Here is a 15,808-nt window from a genome sequence, read left to right on the forward strand (position 1 = left end):
TCAAGCTTTGTTTTGTTTTATTTTGTTTTTAGGATCCAATGGTTCTGACAACTTTAATCTCTCTTTTTGTAAAGTTGCACAACATTGTTCGGGTATGTATTGCTTAACATTTAGAAAAGGCTTTACTAAGAAATATGTTATGCTTATGCTAGTACAGTGACTTAATTCTGCGATATTGATTTTGGAATAATTTCCATCACTTACTAAGCTGATGATCATTCTGTTTTAGGATGACATTGTAAATGATGTTACTGCAGAATATATGTCTATTTGGCCAACTTCTGTTCCAAAGTAAGTCTGTGCTTGATGACAATTTCACTCTTGTATTTCTTTAAATATTTAGACAATATTTTGTGTACATGCACTGGTGTTACTTTACTGCAGCATTACATTTTGATGTTTCCTTTGAAATTTGGTATTCTTTTGATTGTGTTCTGAAGAATTTACGACTTAAAAATTCAGAGCTGGATGAACACAGCAGGCCAAGCAGCATCAGAGGAGCAGGAAAGCTGACGTTTTGGGTTGAGAGTCTGAAGAAGGGTCTCAACCCAAAACATCAGCTTTCCTGCTCCTCTGATGCTGCTTGGCCTGCTGTGTTCATCCAGCTCTACACCGTGTTATGTCAGATTCTCCAGCATTGGCAGTTCCCACTATCTCAAATTCACAGTTGTGCTTCTGTTTTGCAACAATTTAATTTTTATATTGCAAAGTGACTATCTAATTTCTCTTCAATATCCAAGTGATTGGTTTTGTTTTAAAATAAACAAAGTGCTGGAGAAACTCCAGTTAAGCAGCATCTGTGGTGAAAGAAAGAATTGCTTTTGTTTTGTCTCAATTTTTAAAAAATTTTTAAGCTTACAGTCAGTGGACGTTGAGGCTGTTGCTGTCACAATGAAAGAACTGGTCAGTTATTCGTTAAACATCAACTCCTGTAACCACTTCTGGTTAATTACCCAAGCAGATATTTACTTTGGTAAGTGCAGAAAGTATTCTCCCACTAGCTCAAATTATTTATTCAATTGATGTTTTTAAAATATTCAATTTTCCATTCATTGTTATGTGCTCTGCCCAGAGGTAGGTCATTGGCGCATTGGCTTCTTGATAGCTCTTGTCTGTCATGGTTTGCGATACCGTTCACTTGAAGGACCAGGGCAAGAAAGCAGATGTTTACATGTACTTCAACCAGAAATGGAATTAATCTTGTACTGTAGACATTATTCCGAACTTATGCTAGCCATTTGGTAACTGTGAAGATCTTTAAAGCCAATTACTTCTGATTTACAGTCACCGTTGTTCTTTACAAAATATGGAAAACAGTTTTCATTCTCCAAGTCCCCGCTGGCATAATATGAAAATGACCAGATAATCTGTTTTAATGATGTTAGTGACCTAGGCGCAGACACCTTTTTTTTGTAATAATGCTGTGTGATCTTCTATATCCACTAGATGGAAGGTGGTGCTTCAGTAGTGTCAGCCTAGATTTTATGCTTACATCTCAAGTTGAATCTGAATGTATAACTTTCTGGCATGCTGGCCAGAATTTTATCTGAAGCTGTGGTGAGCAGGGCTTTGTATAGCCCATCTGTCAAGGTTCAGGCATTATTTTAATATGAATGTTCAAATTTCTGCCCTTTGTTTGTTGCTTCTCACCTCATTGTTGTGATTTGTCAATAACATTCCTCTTAACTGTTCTTAAAAAAAAATTCATTCATGGGATGAGGCCAGCATTTATTTATTGCCCAGAGTCAAGCACATTGCTGTGGGTCTGGAGTCACATGTACGCTAGACCAGGTAACAATGGCACTTCTAAAGGGTGTTAGTGAACAAGATGGGTTTTTCTGAGAACCGACCAAAGATTCATGGTCATCACGTGGCAGGATTTGAACCTGGGTCTCCGGATCATTACCAGGGTCTCTGGACTAACAGTCCAGTGATAATACCACCAGGCCATTGCTTCCCCTAATATGTCTCCCCATCATATGTTTTCCCCCATCCAAAACCATTACTCATTGTCTAATACAATGTGATTGTCTTTGCATGTTCCATTCGTACCCGGTTAGAGTTGGTGAGTTCATAACCAGGAATGACTTTTCTCTTCCTTCATTCGCACACTGTAATTTTTACACCCCTGTAAAGATTTGTCCTTAACCCTTTCATCTGTTGTCTTGATCTTTAATTAAATTAACTGTCCTGCATATGTTACAGAAACTAACTGTTCTTTACTTGACATACTTCGCACAGATTTGACCAGACCTTTTTGTTGAACTCTTGATGATTAGTGGGTACATGTTATGTAATTGCTATCAGTGCTGTTCCCTATCTTTACATTGATGAGTTAGGGTGATGAAAGTGATATGTCATTGTAACCATTTTATTCCCTTAGCAATACTGTATTCCTTCAGTTGGCTGAGGGATCAATTATTTTAACAAGGGTTTACCAGCTGAAAAACAGTCTTTAAAGATCAGGCTTTCACCTGGTAAAAATGTGACATTTGACTCAATTGATCTATTTTCAAGGCTGATAAACCAGTGCAGTCTTATTGGAGTGCTGTGCTGTTAATAAGTGTTTTGGCCTGTCTATCTTCTCAGATGGATGCAAAACATCCCTTATTATTTCAAATCAGGTTAGGGGACTCATCCCTGGTATCCCGAACATGTTTAGCTTATAGTCAACCGAAATTCATTTATTAAGATTGGAAGAAATTTTGATAACTGGTAGCGACCCCATTAGATCCTGATTGCCTGTCTAGGAAATGTTATTTTCAGTGCTTGAAATGTTAAGCATGAACACTTAAAATAACTCTTTCAACATTCTTTCAAGAATGATTTTGTGCTTTTGGAATGATTCAAGTGTCTGTCGAACTGTTCAGAACCTTCTATTTTGTGTTTATTATTTTGATTTTTTTTTCCAGCCACCAATCAATTTTCAGCTGCTCTGCATTTTTACCTACAAGCTGGTGCCATCTGTTCAGATTTTTTCAATAAAGCTGTCCCTTCTGATGTGTACACGGATATGGTAAGATTGAACAAGAGAGAGAACTAGTTTGAAATTGTCAGTTGCTTTGTTATATTTCATTTTGGCAGTCTCAAGACATTTAAGTTTTAAATGACAGACTCTAGACAGTTCATCAAATTGCTGATTTTAGCAGAATTCTGTGCAGTCATGGAATTTTGAGTGGCACAGGAGAAGATATTCAGTTTGTGTGTTAGCCAGCTCTTCCAAGAATAACTCACTTAATTTCAAGTCTCCATCTTTATCTTGTAGCCATGTGTTTTTTTTTTGCCTCACATATTATCCGATTCTCTCGTGCAGGCCTCCATTGAATCTGCTCCACCGCAGTCTCTGGCAGTGCATTCCAGATTCTGACCACTCTCACTACGTATAAACATTTGTGCTAATACCGCTGCTAACCTTAACTCAGTATCCTTGCTGACTCAGTGTGTAATACTTTATAATGGTGAAAGAAAATTGTTACTTTGGTAGTCACTAGAGAGCAACCCAGTTCACAGTTAACACCATAATAAAGATGCTCAATAAAAAACAAAATAACTGCAGATACTGTAAGTCAGGAACAAAAACAAAGTTGCTGGAAAAGCTCAGCAGGTCTGGCAGCATCTGTGAAGGAAAAAACAGTTAACGTTTCAGGTCCGGTGACTCTTCCTTAGAATGATTCTCAATGACAACAATTCTCAACTTGTTTGTTACTGAACAGCAATTCCCATGCTATAACACTAAGATTTCTGGTGGTTGAAAGGTATCAAATGGTTTGCAACAAGTCAGGTTACATTTTTTTATTTGTTCTTGTGGTCTTTCATCCCATGGTCAGACAAGTGCATTGACAGCTATTGTTTCTTTGGATTAACCTTCAATTTCATAGCAGCTGACAAAAGTCCATTTTAATTTCATTAATGGCTAAATAATTTGGGGAAAATCATAGTGCCCTCGAAGTTGGATGGTGAAGCTGCATTATACAGATATGACTGAACAGCAGCAAGACTGAACACTTGCTGGAGAGAAGAATATAAATAACATCTTCTCCCACTAGTCTGAAACTGTACTGATGATGCCCAACAAGATAAAGTGTACAGTTCATTAACTTATTTTTAATCTAACTTCATGTTTTTGCTTTGGTGTTTTCTAAGGTGCTGAAGAGAATGATTAAATGCTGTTCTATGTTAAATTGCCACACCCAAGTAAGTAGAATGTACTTATTTAATAATGTTTGATTTATTACAAATTCTAATGTCACTAGCGTATTCTTCTAAATTTATGTTAGCCAAATGCTGTATTTTTCTATTGTGAGTGGAACGTACCCTCTTGCGTATATTCATGAAGGTATGATTTATTCTGTTGTGTGATAATGTTCAGCTGTTCATCTGTTGGGTGTACGAACTACACCCCAAGACCTGCAGTGGTTCAAGAAGGCAATTCAACAGTTCTGAAGAAGCCACTTTGAACTCAAAATCTTAACACTGTTTAGGGAAGGAAATCTGTCTTGCCTACCTGGTCTGCCCTACATGGGATTCCAGACCCACAGCAATGTAGTTGACTCTTAACCGCCCTCTGGGTAATTAGGGGTGGGGAAATAAATGCTGACGTAGCCAGAGGTGACCACGTCCCATGATGAATTTTAAAAAAAAACACCAAGCACTGCAGTGGTTCAGGAAGGCAGTTCACCCGTCATTAACAGTTCTGAAGAAGTCACATTGGACTCGAAGCCTTAACTCTGTTCCTTGCTCCACAGATACTACCAGTCCTGCTAAGCTACTGCAGCAGTATGTTTTTCTCATTTATAGCACACCTATTCTTATCCTGAGATGGTAGCAGTTGGTTTCTTCTTGACCCACTGCAATTAACATGCTGAAGGTGCTTGCAGAGTACTATTAATAGTTTAATACAACTGAATGTATTTTTAGACCACTTCAGAGAAAAGTGATGAGCATGTACAGTGGGGAGGGATTGGAGTCACAATGTTTTCCTTCTCTAGTCGACATAAGTGAACCAGTTGAGATTTCACAACAATATACTAGATTCGTGATCACTTTTTAATCAGCTTTTAAATTCTCAACTTTTGACTTGAGTTGAGTTCTTATTTGCGCCTACATTCTCTGGATTCTTAGTCCAGGTCTATTTCTCGTTGGTCCGACAATATAACCAAGTAACCGATGACAAATGACTTGCATCTTAACAGTTTTGGGCGCGCTTTCATTTTCGCTAGATTCTGGTTATAACAAGTTCACACCAACCCTTGAAGCATCCCACCCAGACCCATCCCCCTATAACCCAGACACCCCTGAACACTATGGGCAATTTAGCATGGCCAATCCACCTAACCTGCACATCTTTGGACTGTGGGAGGAAACCGGAGCACCCGGCGGAAACCCACGCAGACACGGGGAGAATGTGCAAACTCCACACAGACAGTTGCCCGAGGTGGGAATTGATCCCTGGTCCCTGGTGCTGTGAGGCTGCAGTGCTAACCACTGAGCCACCGTGCCACTTAACTCAAATTGATCAGATGTCAAGAGAGGTAATTTATATTTTGTTGTTTTTGTGTGGGATTCTAGCATATTCCCAAAGGGAAAAGGATAAAATAAGGGGTATAAAGTTCCCTACAGTATGTCATCAGAAAGAAGGATTTAAGGAGTAAATATATGAAAAAAATCAACGACTTGTAGTTATCTAACATCTTTAACAAAATAAACTGTCTCAGGGTGCTTCACCAAAGTGTTAACAGACAAAATGTAATGCCAAGCCATATAAGGAGACATTAGGAGAAACGATAAACATTTGGACCAAGAGGTCAGTTTTAAGGAATATTTTGAAGGAGGTAAGAAGGGAGGCTTAAGGTAGGAATTGTGGAAGTCAGGGCTTTGTTAGTTGAAGGGACAGCTACCATTGGTTGAACGATTAAAATTTGGGATACTGAAGTCATCAAATCAGAGGAGTACAATACTTGAGAAGATTGTTAGACAGCTGAGGATTACAGGGGTATATAGGGAAGAGTGAGCCCTGAAAGGACTTGAAGCAATAAGAATTTTAAGAACCAAGTGTTGCTTAACAGGGAGTTCAGTTTAGGTTAGTGAACACTAAGGTGGTGGTGAAAGGGTTTTGCTGCAACTTGGCAGAGTTTTTTTCCTTTTTTTGGATGACCTGTGTATATGGAGATGGAATTGTAAGAGAATGTGGGAAGCTAACCAGGAAATACTGTTTTGAATAGACAGATCTCGCGACCACAAAGGCATAGATGAGGGTGACAGCAACAAATGAGCTGAGGCAGTGATGGAGTTGGGAAAAGTCTCATCAATACTTCAGTTTAAATCTCAAAACATTTAAACTGTTTCTTTCTTTCCATAGGTGGCAATTTTATGTCAGTTTCTCAGAGAAGTGGATTATATGACTGCTTTCAAAGCTTTACAGGAGCAAAACAGGTGTAATATCCCCAAGTTTGATATGTTCTTAACACTTGTGATCAAGAGACCCATCAATATGCTTATATACTGATGGGCCAGTGTCCAGTAAAATATTTTAATGAGATTACAGTGCCCTTTTTTGTATATTTCATGGGGATTGCTACTTTGTACCTTTTTTACTTGTACCTGAACTTGACTAGTTCCACATCTGAATCTACCTAAAAAGATTTGCATCATGTCAAGTGTCTAACATCATTTTCATGAGGTTATTTCAGTAATGCATTGTCGGTTAATTTTTCTTTTTGTTGCTATCTCCCAAACAGATTTTCCATTTTATTCCCCCCCCCCCCCCCCCCCCCCCGAGGTGATACCTCTTATTAGGTTATAGTTTAATTGGCTTTGTTAGCCCTTTTCTATCCAACATGTTTTTCTCTGTATGTATCAAAATCACAAAGGCATTCTGCACGTTATCATTCCATGTACAAGGAGGACAACAAATGTCAGATGTTGTCCAGAGTTCCCAGCAGCCCCTTCCACCCAAGGGCTTACTGGATAATGCCGATGAAGCATGGAAGTTTCGGTCGTGAATTATCTAGAAAGCTAAGCAATTATACTTGATAAGGGTTGATTTAAGATCACCTCGCAGAAATGACTCTTGCTTTTGAAGGGAACAGCGCAGCTCATCTGATTTTACAAGCTGTCTCCTGACCCTAAAGCATATGACAGTCTCATGTTTCCGAAGGCAGATATGTAGAAGACACTAATATAGTGTACCACAAATATCAATCAATGTTTGCAAATAGCTTGTGACAACAGAATCTTGATGATACCAAAATTGCACTCAACTCCACCAATGCTAAAGTTGCCCCATTGAAGCCCACATTTGGAGAAATACTCGCTGACAGGAGCGAGCCAGGGAAAGCACGGTGCCAAGCCATACTTATGTAAGACAGATACCTCTGTGCCTGTGCTTGATGATCATCTTCTGATACCAGCCGTAGAATCAGAGAATCATATAATTTTACAGTCCAGAAGGATGCCACTCGTGTCCGTATCAGCTCGTGAAAGAGCCAGCTAGTCACATTCCCCAGCTCACTCTTATGTAGCCCTATGAATTTGTCCCTCTCAAATATTTATCTAGCTCTTGTCTGAAACTTTATATGAAATCCACCTCTATCACTCTCCCAGACAGTGTATTCTAAATTCTAACAACTGAGTAAAGAAGATTCTCCTCCTTTCACTCCTAGCTGTCTTGTTGACATTGTTCAAATTGTGACCCCTATTTACTGACATACCAACTTTGGAAATAGAACATCCTCCTTTACCCTGTCAAAATTATTCATAATTTCAAACTGTTCACTAAAGTCACCTCTAATCTTCTCTGCTCCAGGGAGAATAAGACAATTTCTGCAATATTTCCTTGTATATAAAATCCTTGATTCCTGATATCATTCCAATAAATCTCCTTTGCACACTCTCCAGGGCTTTAACATCCTTAAATAAGATATCCAGAACTGAATTCAATACTCCAAATGTGCTCTGACCAATGATTTGTAGACTTGTAGTGTCACTCCTTTGCTTTTATGTGCTATGCCTCTTTATAAACCCAAGGATCCTGTAAGCTGCTTAACAACTGTTTCAGCTTGCCTGTCCACCTTCAGACAATTGTGCGCATGAACCCTCTGCTCCCACGTACTCCCCTCAAATTTGTCCCATTGTGCTTGTATGAGTTTTGTGCAGAATTCTCATTACTTGAGTTCAAAAAGGCAATTGACTGCTGCGCAACAGGGGGAAACACCTGGGAAGGAGCTATACCAGCTGAGTTACTTGAATATGTATGAGCCCACCTGCTGCCATACCTCTGTGACTACCACCTTTTCTGCTGGAGAAAAGAATGTGCCCATCAGATATGTACGATGCAAGCATTCTCATATTATACTAATAAGAAGATAATCAAGGCGGCATCTCACTCCTCATGCCACTGGAACAGGCTTTTGACAGAAGCATTCAAGCATGACATGATTGGCTAGCCAACAGAATATATCTGGAGACACTGTGGTTTTAGCACTGGCAGATCCGTGGTCAACATGATCTTCGTTTTCATGGACTTCACCTCCAGCTCTGACAGCTTTGAGATCAGGAATGTGTTGAAAGAGGGATGTGTCTTAACCAATCATCTGATAACTTGCCAACTTCTGCTTTCCCTACCATTGTAGAGAGTGTGTACCTTGCAATCAGATGGGAAACTTCTTGACCTATCAAAACTGAAAGCTAAGACAAATGTGCAGTGTGTCCTAATTAGAGAAATTCTATTTGCTGTTGCTGTTGCACTAGTTGCCAGATCGATGACAAGCTCCAAAGGCTCATTGCCTGACTGTCCTATGCCTGTATAATGTTCTCCCTCACCATCAAAAGAAAACTGCGGTTATGTGATAGACAACGACACTACATGCTATGATCAGACGTGACAGTACACCACTGGAAGCAGTCATTCTGCTACTTGGATCTATTGTAACAAAACCTGTCCCTTGATGAGGAACTTAACGCATGCATTGAAAAAGTAACCTTTGTGTTTTGTTATAAAGCAAGAATCATAAATTACAAAATTTCAATTTCTCAACATAGTACATTACACTACAAAGTGATGCACTTTGGTGGGAGTAACCGGAAGGCAAAGTACAGGGCTAACGGTAAGATTCTTAGCAGTGTAGATGAGCAGAGAGATCTCGGTGTCCATGTACGCAGACCCTTGAAAGTTGCCACCCAGGTTGACAGGGCTGTTAAGAAGGCATACAGTGTTTTAGCTTTTATTAATAGAGGGATCGAGTTCTGGAACCAAGAGGTTATGGTGAAGCTGTACAAAACTCTGGTGCAGCCGCACTTGGAGTATTGTGTACAGTTCTGGTCGCCACATTATAAGAAGGATGTGGAAGCTTTGGAAAGGGTGCAGAGGAGATTTACTAGGATGTTGCCTGGTATGGAGGGAAGGTCTTACGAGGAAAGGCTGAGGAACTTGAGGCTGTTTTCATTAATGAGAAGAAGGTTGAGAGGTGACTTAATTGAAACATAAAATAATCAGAGGGTTAGATAGGGTGGATAGGGAGAGCCTTTTTCCTAGGATGGTGACGGCGAGCATGAGGGGGCATAGCTTTAAATTGAGGGGTGAAAGATATAGGACAGATGTCAGAGGTAGTTTCTTTACTCAGAGTAGTAGGGGAATGGAACGCTTTGCCTGCAACGGTAGTAGATTCGCCAACTTTAGGTACATTTAAGTCGTCATTGGACAAGCATATGGACGTACATGGAATAGTGTAGGTTAGATGGGCTTGAGATCGGTATGACAGGTCGGCACAACATCGAGGGCCGAAGGACCTGTACTGTGCTGTAATGTTCTATTATATCAGTGAAACCTGGACAACCTACACTTTGTATGAAAAATGGCTCAGTGACCTTTATCTATGACATACATTGGCATCATATGGTAAGACAAAGTCACTAATAAAGCAGTTGCCTCTAAGGCAAGCATACTTTATGCTAAAGACGGTTTCACTCAACTTCACACGTATGGAAGGTGGCCACATCTCCAAGCATATGGGGACACCTGCATGGGAACCCAAGTTCCACTTCAGAGGTGTTGCCAAAAGCCCTAAACATCAATTCTGGCAGGTGGAAAGCTCTAACAACTGACGTAAATGGTAATTTAAGATGTGGACAGGAGTTTGCCACCATCACAACTTGTGGTTTCCTTAGCTCGAAAACTGAAGTTAACCTTGAAAATAAAGTGTTTGCAGAATAATTTCTGCTTCAGCAGCAAGGGACAACTTTAGTGGTACTAGTGGCCAACTTTGCCTTTCCAGATACAGCTTAATCAGCCTTCAAAAGAAATGCAGCGGATGATCTCAGCTGACCTCTCCAACCTCTGAGGCCAACTTCCCACCATCTCATCCTGAAGAAACGATCCTAAAAATATGGATTTGCAACAGGAGATAAATGAACAGCAAGCTAACATGTGAATCTTGACTAATTTCAAAAAACGTTCCTAAAGTGAGGCTCCTACCACTTCAGGTGGAGATTAGTATAGACTACAAATGGAGTGTGGTATTTTCTTCACAGGAACTTTAACCTTCCTGTTTTGGAACACTTTTTTGAGAGTCGGGAAAGAAACTGCCATGTTCCATCTAGCACCGTAATGTAGCTCTTGTAGTTTTCTTGACTCTGATTGTAAACTAATCGTAGAATTCAGTACATAATAATTCCTATGAACTACATTTAAACTTGAATTTTTCAAAGTTTTTTTTGTATTTGTCAACTAAGCTCGTTAATTGATATGTGGGAGGTGGGATCATTTAAGAAACCACTAATATAAATTAAGTTTTCATGTAAAAGCTGACATGGTTTGTTGCTTTTTTCAAAATTTCTTATTTCAGTCATGATGCAATGGATTCCTACTATGACTACATCTGGGACATCACTATCTTGGAATATTTGACACGTATCCTTTCTGTTTTTTTTTCTCCTGAGATTACTGATCTTTATGTAACCAAATAGGACAGTTATTACTTGGAAAACTGCTTAGAATCCAGATTAGTCCAATATAAGAATCTGCAATCAATCGCTTAATTTTTTTCTTCCTTTATCATGCATAGTGTGAAAAAGAGTGGAAGGAATGGCTTGATTGTTATAAATGTAATGCTTAACTGCTGCGTTTATCCTTACAAATTTTGTAAAGTATTCAGTTCGGATTTGTTTATCTAGATTTTCTAATTTGTTCAGTGGCCATGGTTGGCTTGGCCAGCATTTATTTCCCATTCCTAATTGTGTGGCAGAAGGTGGAGGTGAGTTAATTTCTTGAACTGCTGCAGTCTTTCAAGGTGTAGATATATCAGCAGGCCTGGGAGTGGTGGTGCATTGTTCAAAAGCAGCTGGTTGGAATGGAATTTCAGGATTTTGACCAAGCAGCACTGAAAAATCAGTGATTTAGTTCTGGTTCGGATCGTATGGGCTAAGATGTGAGCTTGCAGTTCATGTTGTTTCCATGCTTTCCTATCCCTTGCCCTTCTGAATGGGAGAGGTGAGCTTGGAAGTTGCTGTTGAAGGACCTGTGAGTTGGTGCGTACTATGTACACCATGCATTGCTGATAGACACAGTCAAACTGAAGATGGAGTATACAGTATTCTGTCACATTCCTGGCTTGTGCCTTTTAGATGGTGCTGAAATGCTTCCTGTGGATGTACTTACGTTTTACAGACTGCAGTAGTTCAAAAAGGCTACTCATCACCACCACTTCATTGGTAATTAGGAATTGGTAATAAATGCTGGCCTTGCCAATGATGTCAACATGTATGAAAGAATATTTCTTTTAAAAAATGTTTAGCAATGATTAGTTTATGTAAACTTTCACTTCAATTCTACAATTGACTGTTGGGCTGGATTGAGTGAAGACAATAAGGGTCTTGTCTGCTGACAGGTGCCCAGCATCTCTTCCTTTGGGAAAAACCTAACAAATTACCAGGACAGCAGCAGGTCTTCCTTGGAATGCAAGACCCCAGTTTGGAAATTCTCCCTGCTTAGAACTGCCACCCAGTCAAAGGCTGGTAGCTCTATCAAATGGCAGCATCCCCAGCAAGACAGTGGTACAACATTCACTCTTGGCCTGGTTTCATCCCTAGCTTCAGATGAGTGAGGTTGAAGAGTTCAGCAGCAAGAGTGGCTCACTGCAGGTCATGTAGTACTTGTTGAACGTGGCTCCATTCCTCCTGGCAGCCTGCAAGAAGCCCCCACAGGTTTGTTAGGCATGACCCCCACATGGTAAACCCCAATGCTAGGTGAATACTGACGGCATGCCGATGAGGCCTTTAAGTTGAACTTAATTGCCCACTTAAAAGCTTCAATTGGCTGTGGGTTTGGAAGGTTTCCCTTCCCATAATGGACTTGATTAGGTTGAGACAGGAAGTCAGTGAGGACCCCTTCCACCAATCTTGCCATGGATGAGGGCATTAAATTCTACCCATTATTAATCATATGCTAATACATTGTTGGAAATATTGAACCTTGCATAATTCATATTATCTGTGAATCCTGTTTCTCTTTGCTGGAATATCAGTTTGATTTTTATTTGTGACACTTAAAATGAAGTGCTGTCTTGGATGAGATAATAGGAACTGCTGATGCTGGTGCTTGAGATAACATGGTGTGGAGCTGGATGAAGAGAGCAAGCTAAGCAGCATCAGAGGAGCAGGAAAGGTGACATTTTGGGTCTGGACCCTGAAGAAGGATTCAGACCTGAAATGTCAGCTTTCCTGCCCCTCTGCTGCTTAGCCTATGTTCATCCAGCTCCACACTTTGCTGTCTTGGATGATGTGTTAAACCAATGCCCCATCTAGCCTGTTAAGCCGATGTAAAGATTCTTTGAGGTAATTTCAAAGAAATGCTGATGAATCCTCCTGTGTTCTAACTAATACTTGGCCTCTAACCAACTTCATTGTTTTTTATTTGGTCATGTGTATTGGCATTACAGGCTAGGCCAAAAAGTATTAACCATCCCTAATTAACCAGAGTTTGAGTCAATATTGCTGTGGATCAGGAGTCACTTGGATGCCAGACCAGGTAGGTTGACAGATTTCCTTCACCAAAGAACATATGTAAGCCAGAAGGGATTTTTAAAAATGAATTAAAATTTGATTATCTGCCTTGGTGGGATTTGAACTCATGTCCCCAGAACTTTAGCCTGTGGTTGCCATTTATCAATTACTAATTCACTGACATTGTCACTACACCAGTTCTCTGTCCTCATCCATTTACCATTAAACCAGGTTGTGTGAACATTATTACAAATAGCCAATTCATTAAAAAGCAAGCTGCTGTAAATCTATGTTGTTGATGTTTCAATGTCACTTCAGAAGTATTTCCTTGGCAGCTGGCTTGATTTGTGGAAGGTCTGTCTTAACTGCACATCTTGCTGTTTTTTGATGTTGTTAGGCCTTTAGGTCCATTTTATGAATGTGCTTTAAGGATGCATGTGGTTACACCTGCATTTAAAAAATGCATCTGTTCTTGTATGTTCAAATTAATTTTCAACTTAAGCTTGTTACAGATTGTTGCCCAATTTAAGATTGAAAAATTTTTTAGGGTTTAAAGCCTTGTTGAAATGAGAAATGCAATATTATGTACACTTCAAGAAGCTGTTCTTCAATATTTAAGTGATTTTGTTAATGGTTTCCATTGACCTTGAGGTACCATGCCATCCATGGCAAAATTGGCTACCAATTTTTGATATTTCTAAATTTAATTTGTACACAAAACTTGAGAATTTGATTCACGTGTCTACAGATTCCTGCCTGTTTACCTGGCTCACTTAGTCATTTGTTCCTAACTAGACGACAAATTTGGATGGCAGCAAAGAACTGGATAGGAGAAGAATAAGGTGGTTGGATTGTGTAACCAGAAACGTTTCTTCAAAATTGCATTTTCACACTTGGTCTTAAGTAACAGCTCAAAGCACAAGAAGTCATTGAGTAAAATGTCTTAAGATAGTGTTTTCAAAACATTGTAACTAAAAGGTGTTATTCAAAATAGCAAAAATATTTACAATTTATTTCAAAGTTAACTGTACGGATAAATATCTCCATGACCTTGAGTTGTAATGTTGGTTTTACCTTTGAGAGAACGAGCTCCAAAATGCCAACTTTTGCTGATTAGTGAGTGATGTGAAAGCTAATGCAGGCATTAAAACTGACTTTTAGCTGTTTGAATGCTTAAGTTTGTAGCCATCAAATGGAAAATTGCCTTGACAGTTTTCATAGACATCCATCACAAAAGGGGAGAAATTGACAAAAGGCAAATAGCAGTAAGTTAAAGTATGCTGGTGTATTACATTCTTCCTGATGTATCCACACAACATGAATTTAGCTCACTGGACTAGCGAACCTATGCCAGTGTTTCTTGTAAAAGAGTCATAAGATCTGTTTCCATCCTCTACAACTCTTCAGTCCAACCAGACATTTTGAATTAATGTAGTCCCATTTACCAGAATTGGCCAGTATCCCTCAAAACCCTTCGTATTCATGTTTTCTCCATGTATCCACTTGTAAAGTAGTAGTTGGAGGAAGCACTGAGAATGACAAGATTTGAATTTATTTTCCTAGAATATCAGATCATAAGGTGTAGAGCAGCAGCTCGGGCATCATCAGAGGAGCAGGAAAGCTGACGTTTTAGGTCTGGACCCTTCTTCAGAAAAAATTCCTTACCAGAATAATCACCCTAATTACTACTACAGTGTCATTACTACAACACCACCATCTTCCTGCAGAGTGTAAGAGGCCATTCCAGGAGCATTACAAGGCATATCTAAAAATGTGTGATCAGCCTGGTGAACGTACAGAAAAGGTCCACTTGCATAAGCAGCAAATGACAGATAGGGCTGAATGATTCCACAGTAGTCCATCTGTAATCACAATGAATGGTGGTGGACAATTAATGACCTCACTGAAGGAGGAGAATGCTCCACAAATTTTCCTATTCTCACTGATGAAGGAACCCACCATATCAGTGCAGAAGAGCAGGCATAAGCATTTACAGCAGTTTTCAGCCAGAAATGCTGAGTGGATTATCCCTGTATCCATCTCTTGCAGAAATCCCCAGATACCAAATTTTAGCCAATTCAGTTCATTATAAAAACTGAAAAAAGTACAGAAGTTGTAAATCAAAAACAGAATAGCTTGTGGAGAGAAATCAAAGTTAACATTTAGGGTCCAGTGACCCTTCCTCAGAATTGCTGCAGTTTCTGCCCCTCCGCCCCATACTCTTGCCAGGTAGCAGTGTTCAAGCAAAGAATACAGTGTACTGCCTTATCGGGTTGGCCTTAAGTGATCTGACTTGAGAGATAGTGTGCACTTTGGTCATCGGTACTTGCCCATTGTGGAGGGGATCAAAGACTTCAAAAATATCTGAGCAGAAGACACTTTTGTAGACGTCAGTAATCCCAACGTACCTAAGATATTCCATCAAAACTTAACCTTCATCTATTTCTATTCTCTACCTGGTTTATACTTTCTCACCTTATGTCACACAGCTCAAACTTGTTCAAATGTTTTGAATAGTATGTGTTCTGTATCAGATATATTTGGATGTTATTAGTACACAACCTAATATTTACCAGAGGCTGTAAGGATGGCTACAGTGAAATAATTAAAAACAACTGCAGAGGTGATTGTAGTACAGTATTCAATCTGTTTGCCTTTAGGTATTTATATTTCACCTTTTTTGAAAAGGAGGAAAATCCACCTACCTTTCACCAACACACACAATTACTTTATTACCCTCTATTGAAGTTTCAAATTATTTTTGACACCTATAAAAGGTTTAAATTTATTTTGCACTGGGGATTGCATTTAA

At 39.4% G+C, this 15,808-nt stretch overlaps 1 protein-coding gene across 5 annotated transcripts in view; it reads left to right on the top strand.

Moving 5' to 3' along the window:
* Positions 1-15,808, top strand: part of ints8 (integrator complex subunit 8) — a 79,164-nt gene that overhangs the window by 62,710 nt on the left and 646 nt on the right. For 2 of the 5 annotated variants that reach the window (XM_048528848.2, XM_048528850.2), the window contains 8 exons: positions 33-92; positions 230-291; positions 855-973; positions 2,913-3,016; positions 4,144-4,194; positions 6,359-6,432; positions 10,842-10,906; positions 14,218-14,261. In XM_048528848.2, coding sequence (XP_048384805.1) covers positions 33-92; positions 230-291; positions 855-973; positions 2,913-3,016; positions 4,144-4,194; positions 6,359-6,432; positions 10,842-10,906; positions 14,218-14,261 — 579 coding nt within the window. Of the gene's footprint in view, positions 1-32; positions 93-229; positions 292-854; positions 974-2,912; positions 3,017-4,143; positions 4,195-6,358; positions 6,433-10,841; positions 10,907-12,932; positions 13,022-14,217; positions 14,262-15,808 lie in introns of all 5 variants that reach the window. The other 3 variants (XR_007247329.2, XM_048528852.2, XR_007247330.2) reach the window with 3 other exon arrangements.

The sequence above is a fragment of the Stegostoma tigrinum genome, chromosome 5, assembly GCF_030684315.1.
Source record: "Stegostoma tigrinum isolate sSteTig4 chromosome 5, sSteTig4.hap1, whole genome shotgun sequence".
Classification (NCBI taxonomy): Eukaryota; Metazoa; Chordata; class Chondrichthyes; order Orectolobiformes; family Stegostomatidae; genus Stegostoma; species Stegostoma tigrinum.